A 19228-nucleotide genomic window follows, 5' to 3' on the forward strand; every position below is an offset into this window, starting at 1 on the left:
GACATGGACAAGCCATTAATTACTATTTATTTGTAGTACTGTAATGCTTGAGGGCTCCAAGCAGGGATTTAGGACCCTATTGCGCTAGGTGCTGTATAAATATGAAGTAAAAAGAGAGTCAATGCACTCAGCTTCTGCCTCAGTTTCCCCAACTGTAAAATGGGGCTGTATAACATGATGTGACCGCAGGGTTGAAAGCTCTTTGTACGTGCAAAAACCTTTGCATTTGCTTCGGCAAGCTGCCAGCAGCACGGTTGCTGCTTCAAGCTGGTTATGTTGATAAGTGGTTGGTGGGTGGGAGAAGCTGAGGCTGAGGGGAGAAGGTTGAGGTTTCTTTTCCTCTCCATGGCACACTGTCAAGGTTTCTTTCCCCACTTTGAACTTTAGAGTGCAAATGTGGGGACCTGCATGAACACTTCTAAGCTTAATTACTAGCTTAGATCTGGTACGCTGCCACCAGCCAGAAATTCAATGTCTGGCACACTGCCTGTTCCCCCCCCCCCAGACTTTCCCCTCCCTGGATTGCCTTGAGAGGCTTCACCAATTCCCTGGTGAACACAGATTTAAACTCCTTGGATCTTAAAACAAGGAGGAATTAACCATCCCCCCTCCTTTCCCTCCACCAATCCCTGGTGAGTTCAGACCCAATCCCGTTGGATCTTAAAACAAGGAAAATCAATCAGATTCTTAAAAAGAAAACTTTTAATTAAAGAAAGAAAAGATAAACATTTTCTCTGTAAAATCAGGATGGAAAATGCTTTACAGGGTACTCAGATTCATATAGACCAGAGGGACCCCCCCCCAGCCTTAGATTCAAAGTTACAGCAAACAGAGGTAAAAATCCTTCCATCAAAAAGAAACATTTACAAGTTGAGAAAACAAACATAAGACTAAACCCCCTTGCCTGGCTATTACTTACAATTTTGACACATGAAAGACTGATTCAGAAAGATTTGGAGAGTCTAGATGTACCTCTGGTCCCTCTTAGTCCCAAGAGCGAACAACCCCCAAAACAAAAAGCAAAAAGAAAGACTTCCCTCCACCAAGATTTGAAAGTATCTTGTCCTCCTATTCGTTCTCTGGTCTGGTGTCAGCCAGGTTTATTGAGCTTCTTAACCCTTTACAGGTAAAAGAGACATTAACCCTTAACTATCTGTTTATGACACACACAGAGGACTGAAAGTATTTTAAGACCCTCCCTCTCCTCCCCCCAAAATTGTTTTGCTGCCCACTGCCAGGCCATCCCAGTGTAGCTGGAAGGGATTGGGCTAAGGGGATCAGGTACATGGTGGAGGATTTAACATTTCTGCCTTTTACAGATGGGTACTGATGGGAGGAAATGATGAGGTGAGGTGACACAGCTGTCCTGAGGTGAGGCCTGGAAGAATCAGCCACCAGTGTGAGGTCAAATGGCTTTTCCCCTTGACCCTACCATGACAGCATGGGCTGCAGAGCCATGTGGGCCCCCCCAGGCCATGGCTTTTAAGCAGGTACGGGGACACAGGCTTGCCAGCAGGCCAGGATTTGACAATCTGGCACATTTCTCTACTCTCCTGCTGGCTGCTGGTCAAGAGATGTAATTTACTGGGGGGGGGCTTGCTGCATGCAGATGCGGCAGCACTTGCAGGGCTCCAGTAACTGGCAGCTAGTCACCTCAGGGTTGGGAGCCTGCCACAACCAGCATCCCGTGCCCGCTCTGCATGGGCAGCGTGCCGCAGGCTGGGCCCTCACCTGCTGGCGGCTAGGACACACCTGGCACCTGAGGGCAAGACTGCCACCAGGCAGGGGTAAGGTAAGCAGGGGAATTGGGGGGGGTACTCCTGGGCCAGGGATTTGGGCTGCTGGGCAGTGGCTGGGGGGGTTGAGAGAGGAAGAGGAGGGTCAAGCGGGGGGGAGGGTAATTGCTGCCGGCCCCCCCGCAGGCCGTGCAGCCCCCGCAGCCCCAGAAGCAGGCAGCTGCTGCTGGTGTCGTGCACATGGTGCCCGGGCAGCGCAGGAGAACGGGCGGTAGCTGTTTGCAAGGTTGCACCCGGGCCAAGTGCAGGTGATGGGCAGGACCGCGGGGCTCGGGCTGGGGCCCTGATCCCCGGGCCGGGAGGTGGGACTGGCGGACTGCCGGGGATGGAGGCGGCCGGTGCTGCTCGCTGGCTCCGGGCCCAGGGGCGGTCCCTGGCGCACAGTGACAGGGCTACGCTCCGAGCCGCCGGCCGGGCCCTCCCGGTCCCCGCAGCCTGCCCGGTCCCCCGGGCCCCGGAGAAGGGAGCTCCCCGCCCCGAGCAGGTACCGAACCCTGGGCGCGGCGGGCTCTGGGGCCGGGGCTGCAGCGATCACCCGCGAGCGGGGCTGGGTTTGCACGGGGGGAGGGGGTGTCCGTTGCACACGCGTGTGAAAGGGGGTGCACGTGGGCGGGGGGGGACACTAGCAGACAGCTGGTTAATTTGCACATGGGTAGAGGAGGTGGTCGTCATGTGGGGGCCCGGTGATTTTCACATGGGGGGGCGATTTGCACCAGGGTTTGGGTGGGGGTGGGGGAGGTTCACACGGGGATGGGGGATGCTTTGCACCTGGGCTGAGGCTGTCATGTGTCTAATTAATTCTCCCACCCTGTATTCTGGGAACTCATTGTCAGATAGCCCGGGGCCCCTCCTGGGAACAGGTGTATTAGGAGTGGCTGCAACTCAGCTCTAAACTGAGACCTTAAACCAGGTGTAGTCAATGAGGGTTTGTCAAAGTCCAAATTTCTTGGTCAAGGTCCAGGCCCCAGAGAAAATCATTTACACTCCCCCTCCCCCAGTAATGATAGTAAGTAAATAAAAAGATTTCAGGGTCTGTTCAAAAGTGCCTGGTGGTCCGGCTTTGGCCCGTGGTCCACCTGTGACTCCCCTGCCTTCAACCAGACTAGACTGATCCTTCCACGTGGACCAGTTTTCTGAGTCCTGAGGCATTTGTGTCCAGCAGTTTGGATGTTCACAATCCCCAGAAAGCCCAAATTAGAGAGAAAACAGTGAGTTCAGCTGGATTAAACATGAGATGAGCTCAATGGGAACTGTTAGCTGGGCTTGTGTTACCACAGTGTTGTCGATTTACAAGGGGAATGGAGCAGAACAAGAGGTAAAGAGCTGTTCTCCATAGGTGAGTTGCACCTGTCCCAGTAAGTCAGGGTCCTGGGCTTGTTTGCACAGGTGGAGCCTGTGCAAACAGACGCAGGAGGGCTGGGATTGGAGCTGTTATGGTGCTGCTCTCTACCTTGTTCTAAATGTTTCTGATGCTGCTGGATAGATTTTTTTTTTAATTGTATGGGATGGTTCTAAAATAATGTAATTTCCCTTACAGCTCCCATGTGTAGCTTCACAACCCTGGGACTATGAAGGTCAAAGTGATTTCAGTCTTGGAAGATAACTACATGTACTTGGTCATTGAAGAAAACACCAAGGAAGCAGTTGTAGTGGACGCAGCTGTTCCCAAGAGGGTAACTCGGAATTTTGCTACTTAAAGCCTTGAAGTTAAAGAACAGCTGGTCCTGGCTTGAGACTTCTGTTCAGAGCAGGCTGGCTTGTTTGTAGACCTAAAGGAAGGAATGTAGAGCTCTGAGAATGGTTAGTGTTGTGTTAGTTTGGCTTCCCCTAGGAGCACACAGTGACACACAAAATAAGAGCTGTGGAAGCTAATTATTCCAGGTTGGATGCCTGCAGCAGGGCTGAGCTCAATGGAAAATTACTGTCAGGAAAAAACAAGAAGCAACTGTATTTATTAAATGTGTATATTGCGATAGTGCCTAAAGTTCCCAGTCCCATTGGGTCCTGTTGTGCCAGGTGCTGCACAAACCTAAAACAAACAAGTACCTTAAATGATATATTTTTTTAAATTTAAGTGAAAATGTTTGTTTTGATTTTCTTGATTCACACTTTGCCTTGCAGAGCAGGACACCCAAACACAAGAACAGTCTTGTGCTAGTGGAGAGGATAGAAAATGAAACTGACTAGAAACAAATGTGAAACTGGCCTGTTTCATTATCCAAAATGCAGTGTTGCCAACTCTTGTGATTTTTATTGTGGGCCTGGCAAGACTAGGTTTTTGGAGTGATGCTGCTGAAGTCGTATCATTATGTGAGAATTTCAGCTTAATTGTTTTTTAAATGAAAACTTCTAGTCCTCTTCATGTTTGGGGAAGGGCTTGAAAATCTGACCCTAGAGTCTCACAAACCAGGAGGCAAAGAGAAAAATCCCAAAGTAGTTTTTAAATTATTAGTTGTTTTTAACAAATTATTTTATTAAAAGTATTTGACTGGCTTAAAGATCTGTTTTAAAAACAATCTCATGATTTTTGAGGCCTGACTTGTGATTTGGGAGCTTTGGAGGCACAAAAACAAACAAACAGCATTAATGACGAAATGGAAATGTGGGGATCTGTTTTTATCAACACGGTAAATAAAAACCTGGGGCACCAGGTGTCAGAGCCTGGGTCAATTTCCTCGGGCAGTGGGACTAAAAACTGCAGAGTAGACATTTGGGCTCAGGCTGGAGCCTGGGCTCTGGGACCCTCCCCCTTCATAAGGTCTCCGAGCTTGGGCTCCAGCCCAAGTCTGGACATCTACATTGCAATTTTTAGCCCCGCAGCCAGAACCCTGCTAGCCCAAGTCAGCTGAGTCAGGGCGGCTGTGCCACAGATCTTTTATAGCTGTGCAGATGCACCTTCTGATAAGAGAAGCCTCCATTCTGCATTGAGCACCAGGTAGGCTGATCCTTGCTCCAGTGCAGAAATCAGTAGTTCAGAGCTCCATCCAGGCAGAGTTCATCGGGTGGTCTGGGTCTGTGATCCATCTCCACATGTGCTGCGTTCTTTACGCTAAAGGGATAAATACTGCAAGTACTAAGGGAAATCACTTCCTTGATGATCTTGACAGCTTCAGCCAGGATTCCGTAGGATTGAAGAATATTCCACAGTCTTGTGCAGGCTTTTGAAAATCAATGCAATTGACGAAGAGGGGAGATTGCCATTCTACACATTCCTCTGTGATGGTCCTTAGTGTGAATATCTGATCTATACAGGATCTCTCGGGCCTGAATCCAGCCTGGCCTTCCGTAATCTTTGCATCCACTGCCTCTTTCATCCTGTGTAGTATCGCTGCAGAAGGCTTTCCCTGCAGCTCCTCTCCAGGTGTTACAATCAGTAAGATCACCCTTTTGGGGTATTCTGACAATGATTCCAGGTTTCCACTGGTCAGGAGGGGTCTTTTTTTCCCAAACTTGGTTGAACAGCTCTGTCAGTTTTGTTAGGAAGGTGGTATCAACTACACTGAGCATTTCTGCTGGAATTTGATCATCTCTTGCTGCTTTGTGTCTTTTCAGCTTTGTGATTGCAGCCTCTACTTCTGACATTTCTCTAGTGACTGATGCTAAAGTCAAGTTGATCAGGTCTGTGTATTTCATCAACATCGGATGCTGAAGTGGAGCTGGGTCTGTTGAGGATTTCTTTGAAATCCTCAGCCTCAGCCTATCTGCTTTTCGGTTCTTCCTCAGTTGTAAGCCTTCTTCGGTCTTTGCTTTTTATTGGCCCATGTCCTGTTTTGAAATTTCCACACAGGGTTTTAGTCACTTGATAAGTGGCTCTGTGGTTTCCTATCAAAGCAGCAGCTTCTGCTGCTAGGTCTTCAACATATCTCTGTTTCTCTCTCATTCAGCTGCTTTTCGCTGCTTTGTCTGATTTCTTATACTCTTCCTTTATGTTTCCCAATAGTTTGTTCGTCTTAGAATTCAGGAGTTTTCCTTTGATTATTTTTCTTTCCTTGCTGAGACCCACGTCTCTTGGCTTATCCAGTTCTTGCTCTGTGTGTGTTGATATCCAGCTGTTACTGGTACAGCTTGAATCACATTGTCTCTGAGTGCTGCCCGTTTTTCTTCAGGCCTATTCTGTGTATCACCTTTCCCTGCCTCTGTCAGTGCCTGCAATCTGTTCCTTAGTTCACACCGGAATTTCTCATGGGACTCTTTGTTTCCAGTTTTGTACTGTTGCTTTTCTTTACCACTTTCTGTTTAAAGTTGATCTTCCTCTGTTTTAATTTTGGTTTAGCATTGCAAAGATTTTGGTTGCTGTGAACATCTGCTGCTCAGTATATCCTTAGGTCTTGGACAGATTACCTGCGTCTTCAGCTAATGCAGTTGTGGTCAATCTGATTTTTCATTTTGCCATCTGACAAATTGCACGTGTCTTCATGTATGTCTTTGTGAGGGTTAGGGCTACTTGCAAGACACAGTTCAATGAGTCTCTTGCGATTTTGGTTAATGGTTCCCAGCCCACGCTTCCCTGTTGTTCTTTCCATACCTTGGTTATCACATCCTACTCTAGCATTAAAGTCACCCGTGACCAGGAGTAAGTCACGTTTGGGTATTCTGTCAATCCCACAGCATAGACAATTGTAGAACTTCTCCTTATCGTCATCGCTGTGTTCCTTGGAGTGGGGGCACTGATTGATATCTTTAGGCCTCTGGTTTGGAGTTTGGCGTCTATGTTGCACTGGTTAATAGACTGCAGTTGAGGAATGATTTTTTTTCCCCACAGAATCTGTTGTATTGAGCGCTGCTCCGTGTGGTGGTGGTGCTGTGTTCTGAGCCAAGCAGAACTGTCTCCTCTTGCTTGACGCCCTTCTTATCCACACCTGTCGCTCCTCTCTCACTGATTTCGAGTCTATAGTTGTCCATCTCCCTTGTGATCTCTGCGATTGCATTCCACTTGCCAACTCTGAAGTGTTTTCTTGCTAATAGCATCGAGCTTCCAGAGACTGCCTTCCACCAGGAGGCTTCATGCAGCACGAGGGGTTGGTAGTGTTCCTTGCCACCGGAATGGCAGCCTGGTTCTGTTTCTATAACCAGTGAAGAGTTTGGGTTTTTTTTGTTTTTGTTTTTGCTAGGAGTTAGTCTTGTGCTCAACTCTCCCTGCTTTAGCTGGCTTGGGACTGGCAGCTAATCGTGGTGCAGCAGGTTGGAGCTACTGGGTTTAGCAGCATGGAAAAAGCATCCGTTTATAGCAACCCAGCTTGCATCTGCCTCATTTCATCCACTGCCAGCCTGGCCATCAAATACAGTCACTGGCTGGGCAGGGGGGAGGATCTGTCTCCATTTCTGATAGGCTCTGGAAGAATGATGCCTCCAGGGAGCATGGGGGAGTATGGCTGCTACTATATCCCTAAAAGGGGTGCAGGGTGCATTCCTCTCCAGGGCTGGCTGGCTGGCTGTGCTGGTTGGGGTGAGAGACAGTGGGGCTATGCCTCACGTCCTCATCACCTTTGGGGTGGTCATACTAATAGCATCGCTGCCTCTAGGCAGTCCTTTCTCTCCTGCAGTTGGGTTGCCCTTTGCACCCTTCCTGTGCCCTGCATCCTTTTTGATCACAGTTTGACTCTTAATCAGACCAAAATGATGCAAATAACCAAAGGCCAGACTTACCTATTTGCAGATGTGAAAAGGCATGCACATAATTTGTGCCTGGAGATGCTGTGATTGCACGTGCAGATGTCATGCATACAGTTTTGTGCACACACTTATACAAATTGGGCTATAAAGTGCTTTTAAATGAGTGGAAGCCAATATCACAATCTCCCAATTGGTAGGAATTCCTGTCAGTATCAATACTGGGAATATTTGGAAGGGGGGATTCAAAATAGGGGCGTATTTGCAGTTGGAGTTCCAGTGGTGTAGTGTGAGTTTTCCCGATCTGTCTCTGATCAGAGTGATTTCCCACATGTTCTAGGGAACTCCTGAAGGCATCGTGCTTAAAGATCCTACCAGAAATGGGCTGAGTTTGTGACATCTCAAAAGAGTTTATGGAAGCTCCCAGTGATAGGAAGATAATGATGCACTAAGGGCTTCTTTTTATTCCCAGGAGAGGGAGAGTCAGGAGCTGGGGATAGTATTATTTGCTCACGTTCAAAATGCCAGGCAGAGACCTACTGTTCTGGTTACCTCTTTCATATAAGAAAAATATCCATCACTTACCTCTCTCACTGACACTGGGTTCTGATTTATAAATTAAATAGCATTTAACAACAGTTAATACTATGTTGCATGAAAACCCATCCCAAGAGGCTGCACCTTGTTTCTTGTACATGTGGCTTTTTGTGTGTCAGATGTTTTTTATGCTGCCTTTCCGTCACCAGGTGGTATTCCAATCACAGGGTGAGTTTGCAGGGCTGCCTCTTCAAATGTGATCTGTTCACGCATAACCTGAAGTCACTGGGAGATCTGCATGATGCTAGTTTTGCAGAATCATGTTTCAGAGAGCAACAGGGCTTCCAAGATTGACTTTAGGGGCTTTAATGATTAACTTTCTGACACAGGTTAGTAGCTGGAATCTTTTTTAAATCGATGCTCTTTGACATGACTTTTTTCCCTCCCATTTTAGTTACTAGAAATTGTCAGAAAAGAAGGCGTTACTCTTAAAGCAGTTCTGACCACCCATCACCATTGGTAAGTGCTGTAGAGAGTAAAGGGGTACAGTGTTCTATGTTAGAAATGGAAAAGGTACAGAGAAGGGCAAGAAATATGATTACAGATATGGAACAGCTTCCATATGAGGAGAGATTAAAAAGCCTGCAGCTGTTCAGCTTAGAAAAGAGATGACTAAGGGGGGGGGGATATGACAGAGGTCTATAAAATCACAAATGATAGGAGAAAGTGACTAAGGAAGTGTTATTTACCCTTGCGCGTAACACAAGAACCAGGGGTCACCCGATAAAATTAACAGGAAGCAGGTTTAAAACACACACAGCGAAGTACTTCTTCACACAAGACACAGTCAATCTGTGGCACTTGTTGCCGGGGTATTGTGAGGGATGGGTCTGTCAATGGCTATTAGCCAAGATGGCTGGGGATGCAACCCCATACTTCAGGTGTCCTAAACCCAGGGCCACCTGGCGGGGTTGGGAGTGGGGCTATTTGCCCCAGGCCCCGCAGGGGCCCCATGAGCCCTGGCCGAGAATCCCTTCCCTGCCTACTCACCCGGTGGCGGTCCGAGTCTTCGGCGGCGGGCCCTTCAGTGCTGTCGAAGACGTGGAGCGAGTGAAGGACTCGGAGCGCCACCCGGTGAGTACAAGCGCCGCAGTGGGTGGCACCTTTTTTATGTCCTCTCCCCTGCTTTGCCCCAGGCACCCTGAATCCTCTGGGTGGCCCTGCCTAAACCTCGTAACTGCCAAAAGCTAGGACTGGACGATGGGATGGATCATTTGATAATTGCCCTGTTCTGTTCATTCCCTCTGAAGCCAATGTCGGGAGACAAGACACTGGACTAGATTGATGGACCTTTGGTCTGAGCCAGTGTGGCCTTTCTTATGTTCTTAGTATTCTTATCAGAGTGCATGAGGCTCGGGGGAAGATCTGTGCAGAAATCCCTGCTCTTTAAGACATGACAGCAACACACTGTGATCTGTGCGATATCAAGGGACCTGATCCTGCGTGGTGGAAGCCGAGCGCTCTCGGTGCTCCCCAGTTTTGGGTCCCGAATGCAGAACAGTTCTATTGGGCTGCTGTGCTCCCAGATGGATAAGTTGTGTCCTGTTCCAGAATGTCAGGTGGCCCTTTTCCATGCTCTGAAATCTTGAGTCACGGTATCTTTCGTGTCACAACACACACCAGGGCTGTCCCCGCGGCACTAGGGTTACAATGATGCAGGAGCCCGAGACTCGTTTTGCCCTCCCCTTTCCTCTGGGGTATCCGTAAATGCCGAGTGTATTGTGGAGATGCTAACCTCACTCCCTGCCTGTGAAGGGACCACGCTCGAGGAAACGAAGAACTGGCTAAGGTGTATCCGGAGCTGCAGGTGTATGGGGCGGATGAGCGGATTGGAGCCTTGACGCACAAGGTGACTCACAACGAGGAGTTAAAGGTACAAGACTGGAGATTTATTATTAATGTTGTTGTTGCTCTTGTCTCACTTAACACCCCTCTTCCTCCCCCCCGCATCTCAAAGCTCTTTACACGCGTGATTGAATGACACGTCCTGAGCCCTGGCAGGGCGGTCGGTGTCAGGATCCCGGTTTTACTGAGGGCAATGGTGAAGGACAGAGCTGGGAAGTGATGTGCCCAAAGACCTGCAGTGAGTCAGTGTGAGAACGAGGACCAGATTGAGAGCGAGAGAGAGAGTCCTTTGCTTGCCCTGGGTTGAATGTGCATGAGATTGTAGGGGTGTAACCAAGGGAAGGATTCAGTCCATGCTTCCACTACACACACTCTTAATGTCTTTGGTTTTTCCTGCTGTGTAACCCACTACTGTGGCTGGGGGAACAGTGAGGAAGCTAAAAATTACAGCTACTGCCTGTCAGTTGCTCCCGGAGACCAACTACTAATTCATTTAGGTCTGTTTCTGCTCTGGTGTGCATGGGAATCTCTGGGATTGCTGCAAGAGGGACGGCGCTAGGATCCAGCATCAAAAACCTTCCCTGGTATATTGCTGCCAGCTTTCTCTGCAGCAGATTCTCATTTTGAACAAATAGCCAGTAGATGGTAGCATTTTCCCAAGGTAATAAATCCACATGATAGTCTCTGCTGGAAAGCTTTGCTCTGGGACTCTTTGAAATCCAAATGCGGATCTGAATTTTACAAATGACCCCTTTCTTTGAAACAGATTGAACCAAACTCCTAGATCTGAACATTGCCAGTCAACAAAGAGCCAGAAATTTAGCCGCCTGTCTTTGTTCAAATAGATGCTGTGGACAAACTTCATAGCTAGCCTTATATACTCTGGGGTGGACGTGAGCACAGGCCTGTGAGCCAGAAACTACCAATTCCTAATCTAAATTTCCCCACGTGTAACACAGGAATAATATCTGTCTGTTGTGAATCTTAATTTGCTAATATTTGTCTTGTTGGTGAAATGCCAAGAAGAGGAAAAATGCCTTATAAATACTAAGCATAATTGTCACTTATTGTCCTGCATCGTCTTTGGCATTAGCAGCTGGTGAACGTGGAAAATATTCTTACATGTCTGTCTTTGGGAATTTATCTTTTGATTGCCCCATTTCCATCATGAGTCATCTAGTTATTGAGGTGAGGGAGGGGCAGGGGTGCCAGAACATGAGGGAGGCAGGGGTCATGGCCCCCCACTTTTTATTGGCGGTAAGGGTGAGTGACAGGGATTAATTGCACCCTCAGCAAGTTCGCAGATGATTCTAAGCTTGGGGGAGAGGTAGATATGCTGGAGGGGTAGCAATAGAGTCCAGAGGGACCTAGACAAACTGGAGGATTGGGCCAAAAGAAACCTTGTGGGGTTCAACAAGGACAAGTGCAGAGTCCTGCACTTAGGACGGAAGAATCCCAGGCACTGCCACAGGCTGGGGACCGACTGGCTAAGCGGCCGCTCTGCAGAAAAAGACCTGGGGATTTCAGTGGACAAGAAGCTGGATATGAGTCAGCAGTGTGCCCTTGTTGCCAAGAAGGCAGGGCTGGCTCCAGGGTTTTTGCTGCTCCAAGCAGCAAAAATAATAATAATAATTAATAAAAAGCCGCGATCACGATCTGCAGCTCTACCGCTGCTGCTTCAGTCTTCGGTGGCAATTTGGTGGCTGGTCGTTTGCTCCAAGAGGGAGTGAGGGACACGCTGCCGAAGACCCAGACGTGTCGCTCCTCGCCATTGGCCGCCCCAAGCAGCTGCTTGCTGGGCTGGTGCCTGGAGTCAGCCCTGCATGAAGGCCAATGGCAAATTGGGCTGTATTAGTAGGAGCATTGCCAGCATACCAAGGGAAGTGATTATTCTCCTCTATTAGGTGCTGGTGAGGCCACATCTGGAGTATTGTGTCCAGTTTTGGTCCCCCCACTACAGAAGGGATGTGGACAAATTGGGGAGAGTCCTGTGGAGGGCAATGAAAATGATTGGGGGGCTGGGGCACATGACTTACGAGGAGAGGCTGAGGGAACTGGGATTGTTTAGTTTGCAGAAGAGACGATTGAGGCGGGATTTGATAGCAGCCTTCAACTATCTGAAGGGGAGTTCCTAAGAGGATGGGGCTCGGCTGCTCTCAGTGGTGGCAAATGACAGAACAAGGACTAATGGTCTCAAGTTGCAGTGGGGGAGGTTTAGGTTGGCTATTAGGAAAAACTTTTTCACTAGGAGGGTGGTGAAGCACTGGAATGGGTTCCCTAGGGAGGTGGGGGAATCTCCTTCCTTAGAGGTTTTTAAGATCAGGCTTGACAAAGCCCTGGCTGGGATGATTTAGTTGGGGTTGGCCCTGCTTTGAGCAGGGGGTTGGACTAGATGACCTCCTGAGTTCTCTTCCAACCCTAAATGTCTATGATTCTGAAAAACATTGGCTAGCAGATCCTGGCGGGGGTGGAAGTAACCTGATTTGCTGTAGCATCATGTCATGAAGAAGGGAAGTCCATATTGCTTTGTTAGGAAGCTCTTTGGGGCAGGGACCATCTCTTTGCTCTGTGTTTATGTAGCACCCAGTGAGGTTCCGGTCCTTGAGTAGGGTCCTTAAGTTCAGTAATAATACCAACAATGGAAATCCCTTGTGTCTTACCAACCTGGATTGCCCCTTTTTCTCTGCAGTTCGGAGATATTAACGTGAAGTGCCTGTTCACGCCGTGCCATACATCAGGCCATATGTGTTATTTCATGTGGGAAGAGAACTCCCCAGATGCTCCAGCCCTCTTTTCAGGTATTCAGTACCTTATTGAGAAGCCAGCAGGAGCTGAAAAGTATCAGTCTCTGATGGGGATCTGTTTGAATGAGCTACGTGGGGGGACTTATCATTAGACTACTATTCTACCCAGAATCCTTTAGATTCCTCTGCAATCCGCATGGGACTATCATTTTAAGAGTAAGCCTGAGCAAGGTGCGATTTGTTTTCCTTTTAAGTGGTATCTGTCTAGGCCCTTATCTGGCCCCTAACTCTGCAGGGTCAGGGCAGAGCTGTTATCTGCATTGTTTAGATGGGGGAACTGTAGCCCAGAGGTCCAGATCCTCTGGGGTATTTATATGCCTAAGTGACTTGCCCAAGAGCAGAGAGGAAGCCTGTGGCAGAGGTAGGAATAGGTGCCCTGCCCACTAGACCAGCAAAAAGTGCCTGACTCCCAGCCCTGGGGAGTAAAGTCCTGTTCACCCTCAGCACAGATACAACAGCAGGGTGGGCTTCCCCCAGGCATCAGCCCCTGGCTACATGCCACTCGCCTGCCCTGCAGGCAGAACCTCCGTGCCCTCCCCCAAATAAGGTGACGTGTTTCCCTGCGCAGGTGACACCTTGTTCATTGGTGGCTGTGGGAAGTTCTTTGAAGGGACGGCTGAGCAGATGTACAAGAACTTGACTGAAATCCTGGGTGCTTTGCCGAAGCACACTGTGAGTGTTGCACCTATTTCAGGGGGTGCATGGGCCCTCTCCCCTATTTCCGTTCATCTCCATTTCTGTGTCTCAGAGCAGGCAGGCCAGAGCTTTATGCCCTCAGCGCGTGGGCGCCAACAGGCTTCTCAATCTGCCTGAGCAACCTGCACTGTCCGGATTTTCTCTGGCTGGCCACCAGCCTTTTGCAATTTGACATGTTGCCCAAATGCCACTCTGTGACTGGAATGGCCACAGTGTGGATTTGATGTTGTGAGATTGTAGCTGGGTGGCTTCTCTGCTTTGGGCACCTCTGGCCAATTTCCGGGGCTTGTAGGCCTAGAGGACAAGCTCTCCAGGCCCACATGCTCAGGGTTTAGCTGATCGCCATATTTGGGGTCGGGAAGGAATTTTCCTCCAGGGCGGATTGGCAGGTGCCCTGGAGGTTTTTCGCCTTCCCCTGCGGCGTGGGGCACGGGTCGCTTGCTGGTGGTGTCTCTGCAGCTTGAGGTCTTCAAACCATTTTTGAGGATTTCAATAACTCGGTCCTGGGATAGGGGTTGTATAAAATTGGATGGGTGGGGTTCTGTGGCCTGCCTTGTGCAGGAGGTCAGACTAGATGATCAGATTGGTCCCTTCTGACCTATGAGTCTATGAGTCTAAGGTGACCTGGCCTTTTCACTGTCAGCCAGTTGGGCCAGGGCTGCATACCCCTCCGCAGGCTCCCTTGCAACTGTGAGCTGTTCTGTGACTGTGGAGACCTGACCCAAGGCGGCTGGTCTCCCCCAGGAGACTGGGATGAGTCCTGAGGGAGATGTGTGCTCTGCTCAGCTACTTCTGGCCACTCCCTTCAGCAGGAGCTGCTCCATGAGTGTGGGGACTGGGCCCAGAACTCTCCAGAAGTGTCTACTTCCCACCGTCCCTTCAGCATGAGTGATAGATTCCAAGGTCAGAGGGACCACGGTGATAATCTAGTCTAACCTCCTACGTAACACAAGCCAGAGAGCTCCGCCCAGATCATTCCTAGACACTGTGACTAAGGTTATTAGGCCCAGACTCTCCCCAGGCAGCTGCTTCCCCCTGCATTAATTGCAGTGGGCAAACCACATGCATTAAATGCATCCTCCCCTGGTAGGACCCCCAGCCCACTAGAGAGAAGAGCCCTCCAGAATCTCTCCCCAAGGCCAAGCAGTGGAGCTCTGCACTGCACCCTGAAGACCAGCAGCCTGTGGCTTTGGCTGAGGGAGTTCCAGATCCAGGCTCCTCTACAGGAGGGAAGGAACGCTAGTCCCCCAGAGCCCACCTAGGGTCTCTGCCACTGGGATGCCGCTCCAGAGGCGCTATGCTGGGTGAGGAGGTACCACACCCAGGGGGATGTGTAGGTCATAAAGGTGCATTGTCTCGTTTGCGTTGCAGAAAGTGTTCTGTGGGCACGAGTACACTGTGAGGAATCTCAAGTTTGCTTTGAAAGTGGAACCGGAGAACGAGAGTGTGAAAAAGAAACTCGCTTGGGCAAAAGTAGGTGTTTCCCCTTCCGAAGCGGAGAGTCCCCGTGGGAAGGGGAGGCTGGAATGAATGTTGAGTTCTGTGAACGCTAGATTTGTTGCCCCTCTTATTGGTCTGTGTGTTTAAGGTGCCTGTCCCCATAATGTGTAGGAGCCTCTAAGCATCTGCCTCTGATATTCTCCGTGAGCTCAGTGCTGGGGACGGTCCTCCATTCGCTGAACGAGTCTGTGGTTTTTCCCCAGCTCCGAGACGATGAAGACTTGCCCACGGTGCCCTCCACCCTGCAGGAGGAGTTCCACTACAATCCCTTTCTGCGGGTCTCGTGAGTAGAATTCTGTGCCTCCCGCAATCCCCGGGCACTCGTGGCCTCGCGGGCAGACCCAGTTGAATGTGAGGGCATAGTGAGCTCCACGCGAGCCGCAGGAACGGAGATGCCCGGTAGCATTGCCCTGTCCCGCACCTGGCCAAGAGCACAAAGCAAAGGAGCACCCTTTCCCCAGGCCTAGGAATGCTGCTGCTTTTCCTGCTTTCCAGCAGAAGACCTTTCACTTGGTGACTCACAGGGGAAGGGAAATTTTGCCCTCCCACCAGTACGAGAAGCATTGGGTGGGTGATGGAGTGCGGGGGGGGCTCATCTCCCCCTAGCTCCCCGTCCAGGATAACTCATTCCTAGCCAGCCCTCTACAGGGATATAACAGAAGACAATACCTGCCCCCCGCCCCTGCCCATTGACTCCCTGCTCCCTATCAGTGAGAGTGGTGGGAGGAGACAGACTACAACCAGATTCTGTTGTTACTCTGGTGTTAAGCCAAAGGGAGTCTCTAAAAACAAGACTCCAGGTGGCCACTGGAGTCCCAGAAAATTAGACTTGGCCTCGAGTCTTGCTTCCCTTTGCTGCTGTGCACGGGGCACACTAATGGGTGTCGCTTTCACTTGCAGGGAAGAATCAGTGCAGAAATTCACTGGCAAGGCGGCTCCGGTGGACGTGCTGCGAGCTCTCCGCACAGAGAAGGATAATTTCAAGAAGCCCCAGGAGAGGCTGACCCCTCAGGCCATGCTGGCGTTCGAGTGGGGACTCTTTGGCCCCTTCATGGGGAAGAAGTGAAGTGCAGCCGGGTTTGTTGGATCGTTTATTTTGTGCCAATATATAAACGCAACCAAGGCCACAGTGAGGGCAAGGCCTTTTACCAAACTGCAGTATCCTGATCGTCGTCATGGGGGAGGCCTGTTAGGCCAGTCTGTCTCCCAGCTGGGCAAGGATTGTTCCCTGCAGCACATTGTGTAGGGACGCGTCCTGTCTGGCTTTAAATGACTCGGCCGCTGAAGCTTCCCTTACTGCATGGGCCTCGCTGCTGGGAAGTGGGGCTTGTTGTTCAGCCTAGTTTTTTTTTCTTTACTCCTTTTGATCCCCTCACTTCTAGCTGTACGTGTTAACCACCCTAAGCAATTCCTCTCTCTTACACCCCTCTGAGAATAGTCTGATTCTCTGAGCCCTGCCTCTTGAAAGGGGCGATGTAAGAACCAGGTTCGCTTTTGTACCTGGAAGTAAACTGTGGGCTTCTGGAAAACAGGGAAAGCTGAAAAGATAAACGAAAGGGTTCTACGTGGAACGCTTCTGCCCAGAGCTATTTCTGTTTTTAAATGGCTCTTTTGTTGCTCCTCAAAACAAGATATTTTGGGAACATCTAAAATTTTTAATTCTGGTAATTACTGGGGGAGGGGCTGCTCTCTGAATGGAACAAAACTATTCTGTGTACCAATGTAGCATTAGAAAAATTTATTTTGCACTAAGCCATGGCTGTCCTCGTCAACAGTGACTCTCTCAAACTATAACTAAGAAACTTAAAAGTGCTGATTTCTGTGCCAACCTCCCCTTAACTGAAGACCATTCTCTCCAGAAAATGAAAACGGGCAGTGAATGGGCCCTCTGTAGTGTGATCTGGCAGCTGCATGTATAGAGTAGATAAAGCAGTGTATCTTTTCAAGGAGCCGATACTGGCCCCCTGCCACCTTGGAAAGGTTTAATGTAATAGAATTATAGTGTGGAAGGTAAAAATGTATCACTCTTAATCACAGCAAGCTGAACCTAGCAGCAGCGTACTTGGAATGAGTGGGTTGGAGGGGAATTGTCTTTTTGCTTAATATTTAGGAATATCTGTCAAAAGCAGTATTTTTTAAAAACCTAGTTTTTTAATAATCCCAAATCAAAATGTTATAGGATTTGCAAAACACTTACTAGGAACACATCATGGGCTTCTGAACACATTAACCCCCCAAAATCCTTTAAATTGGAATCCAGGTTTTGTGGTCCTTCAAAGAAAGACTTCACTGGAAGTTGCTTGTGCATAAGGCCTGATGGATCACCTCCCCATGTCTCCTAGTCTGAAAATATGTTTATACATGCTCCCTGTACCAGCAGAGGCGTATTAAGGAACCACAGTTAAAGCCTGTGCAGATTTATGCACATTTTAATTCTATGCTATTGACTAGGGGATTACTCACATCCATGAAATTAAGCACATCCATGTCTGCAGTATTTGGGCCTTGGGTCAGTAAGCAGCATCTGTTGTGCTGCTTTTCTCCTACTATAGAACATCAACGAGTCATCCCCTCCCACATGCCTGTTTAACACAGTGCAAAGGGGAAGACATTTGGAAGAACTTGTATTTGCATCACCATATTTTTTTTTTAAGTAAAAAATCAACCTCAGCTTTTTAAAAAAATTGTCAGCCTTCCAATTTTAGTTTGTTAAAAATAATACTGCAATTTTTTTAAAATCTGAAAACTGCGTATAGTTCTTAAGTTTGCAAGGCACCAGCATGGTTTATTACAATATTTAGAATTGTTTCCTTTGACAGAAAATCTAGAGTAGCTCTGTAAACAGCTGTGAAAATCCAGACCTTGATTAGCTGGAGCAGTTCTAGGGAGCAAGTTGCTTTGTTGCGTGATTCCATAGCGTTTACTATTAACTAGCAGGCCTCATTCTCCACTGTGTTGAGTTACTGTTCACACCAAAGTGCAGCAGTAGGTGTACATGCTACTCCATTAAAATGGCAGTGATTTTACACCTACTTTACACAGGTGAATGAGAACACAAAGGAAGGCAGATTGGGCCCACTAAAACATCTACTGTAAAACTTTTCACACGGCTGTTTAAACTTGATAGTTCTTAGCACTGGATTATAGTTGACCTGATTTTTCTTTTATGTACTGTGAGCTAGGAGTGTGGTTTTTTTTTTTTTAAAAATAAACCCATATAATTGTCTCCATGCTAGGTTTGCACAGGACAACTCATGTGTAGCCCTGCCCAATGTGTCACACTTTGTTGCTAACAACCACTGAATGTACAACTCTGATTGTTTTACTGCTGTGTAGAATTAGCTCTTGTAAATGGGTAGCAAAACAAAATGCAGATTACTAATGGGTTAATTTTACACTGTGCTAGCTAATTAACACTTTATTTGTATATGCCTAATGAGGATTGCACATTTCAAATAGAAATTGAGTGTTTTGCACTTTAGTAGAGTTTGAGTTATAGCACTTGTGTACTAAATTTGGAATTGCATCATTTAACTCTAGAATTCGTGTCTTGCTGTAATTAAAATCTACTGGTTTAATAGAATATTATATGTAAAACTACACCTGAGAAGGTATTCATGAAACTAGTCCCCCCCGACTTACAAAACAGGAGAGAAAAGCAAAGTGAGAGTCTTGCGAGATAAGCACAGTGTATTTGCTACTAGATTGTAATGACAACTTTAAATAAAGCTTTGATTTTTGTTTTTTTTTTAACTTTGACAGTTGTGCATGTTACTGAGGGTTTATTTTTGGTAAACACTGGATTATTTTAGAAAGAGAAAAGACTTTTCTTTACAGGTATAAAAGGCAATCACTGTCTCTTACAACTTTTGCTTTTGACAAGGTGGAGGTAGATCTGTTGCTAGTTTGAACTGATGCTCTGTTTAGAACCAACACTAACAAATAGAAACAGGTCAGCATCAATACTTCAGGGATCTGAAATGTGGAAGAGTTTGAGATTTTCAATTATACATTCAGTCCCACCAAAAGGCCAGTCAACCTCTGCTTTGCTAGAAGATAAGTGAAATGGCATCTTTCTCCCCGGCTACCTAATTATCCCTATTCTGCATTAGGCCCATGTCATCTTATTTGAAAGGCAGGAACCCAGGCATGCGAAAGATACAATGCTTTGATGAAGCCAGTAAGTGAACAAAATTTGAGTTGCATATAACATGTTCTTTTACAAGAAGTGTAGAGCTCCCGTCTTCCATATCTGCATGCTTAACATTTAAACACCTGAGTACTCCCATTGACTTCAGTGGGATACTTGGATGCATAAAGTTGGCCATGTACGTAAAGCATTTGTAGGCCCAGAACCTAAGCTCCGTCAAGGAGGATTTC

General features: G+C 48.1%; 1 protein-coding gene across 4 annotated transcripts; it reads left to right on the forward strand.

Moving 5' to 3' along the window:
* Positions 1–1051: 1051 nt before the first annotated feature.
* Positions 1052–18597, forward strand: HAGHL (hydroxyacylglutathione hydrolase like). Of its 4 annotated transcripts, none has more exons than XM_050967306.1 (9): positions 1052–1490; positions 3334–3469; positions 8398–8462; positions 9759–9876; positions 12538–12649; positions 13221–13324; positions 14720–14821; positions 15052–15131; positions 15749–18597. In XM_050967306.1, the coding sequence occupies exons 2-9, from the start codon at positions 3365–3367 to the stop codon at positions 15912–15914; spliced, it is 852 nt and encodes a 283-aa protein (XP_050823263.1). In that variant the 5' UTR covers positions 1052–1490; positions 3334–3364; the 3' UTR covers positions 15915–18597. The 4 variants fall into 4 exon arrangements, with proteins under 4 accessions (XP_050823263.1, XP_050823262.1, XP_050823261.1 ...); XM_050967305.1 differs by lacking the exon at positions 1052–1490 and adding an exon at positions 1580–1792; XM_050967304.1 differs by lacking the exon at positions 1052–1490 and adding an exon at positions 2169–2280.
* Positions 18598–19228: the final 631 nt, after the last annotated feature.

Source organism: Gopherus flavomarginatus, chromosome 9 (genome assembly GCF_025201925.1).
Source record: "Gopherus flavomarginatus isolate rGopFla2 chromosome 9, rGopFla2.mat.asm, whole genome shotgun sequence".
In the NCBI taxonomy this organism is placed as follows: domain Eukaryota; kingdom Metazoa; phylum Chordata; order Testudines; family Testudinidae; genus Gopherus; species Gopherus flavomarginatus.

What these genes read in the sequence shown, in the direction of transcription:
- HAGHL (XM_050967306.1), top strand. Translation starts at nt 3,365, where the DNA reads ATGAAGGTCAAAGTGATTTCAGTCTTGGAAGATAACTACATGTACTTG. An exon ending in CTCACAACGAGGAGTTAAAG is followed by an intron (nt 9,877 to 12,537) that starts GTACAAGACTGG and finishes TTTTCTCTGCAG; the next exon opens with TTCGGAGATATTAACGTGAA. An exon ending in TCCAGCCCTCTTTTCAGGTA is followed by an intron (nt 12,650 to 13,220) that starts TTCAGTACCTTA and finishes TTCCCTGCGCAG; the next exon opens with GTGACACCTTGTTCATTGGT.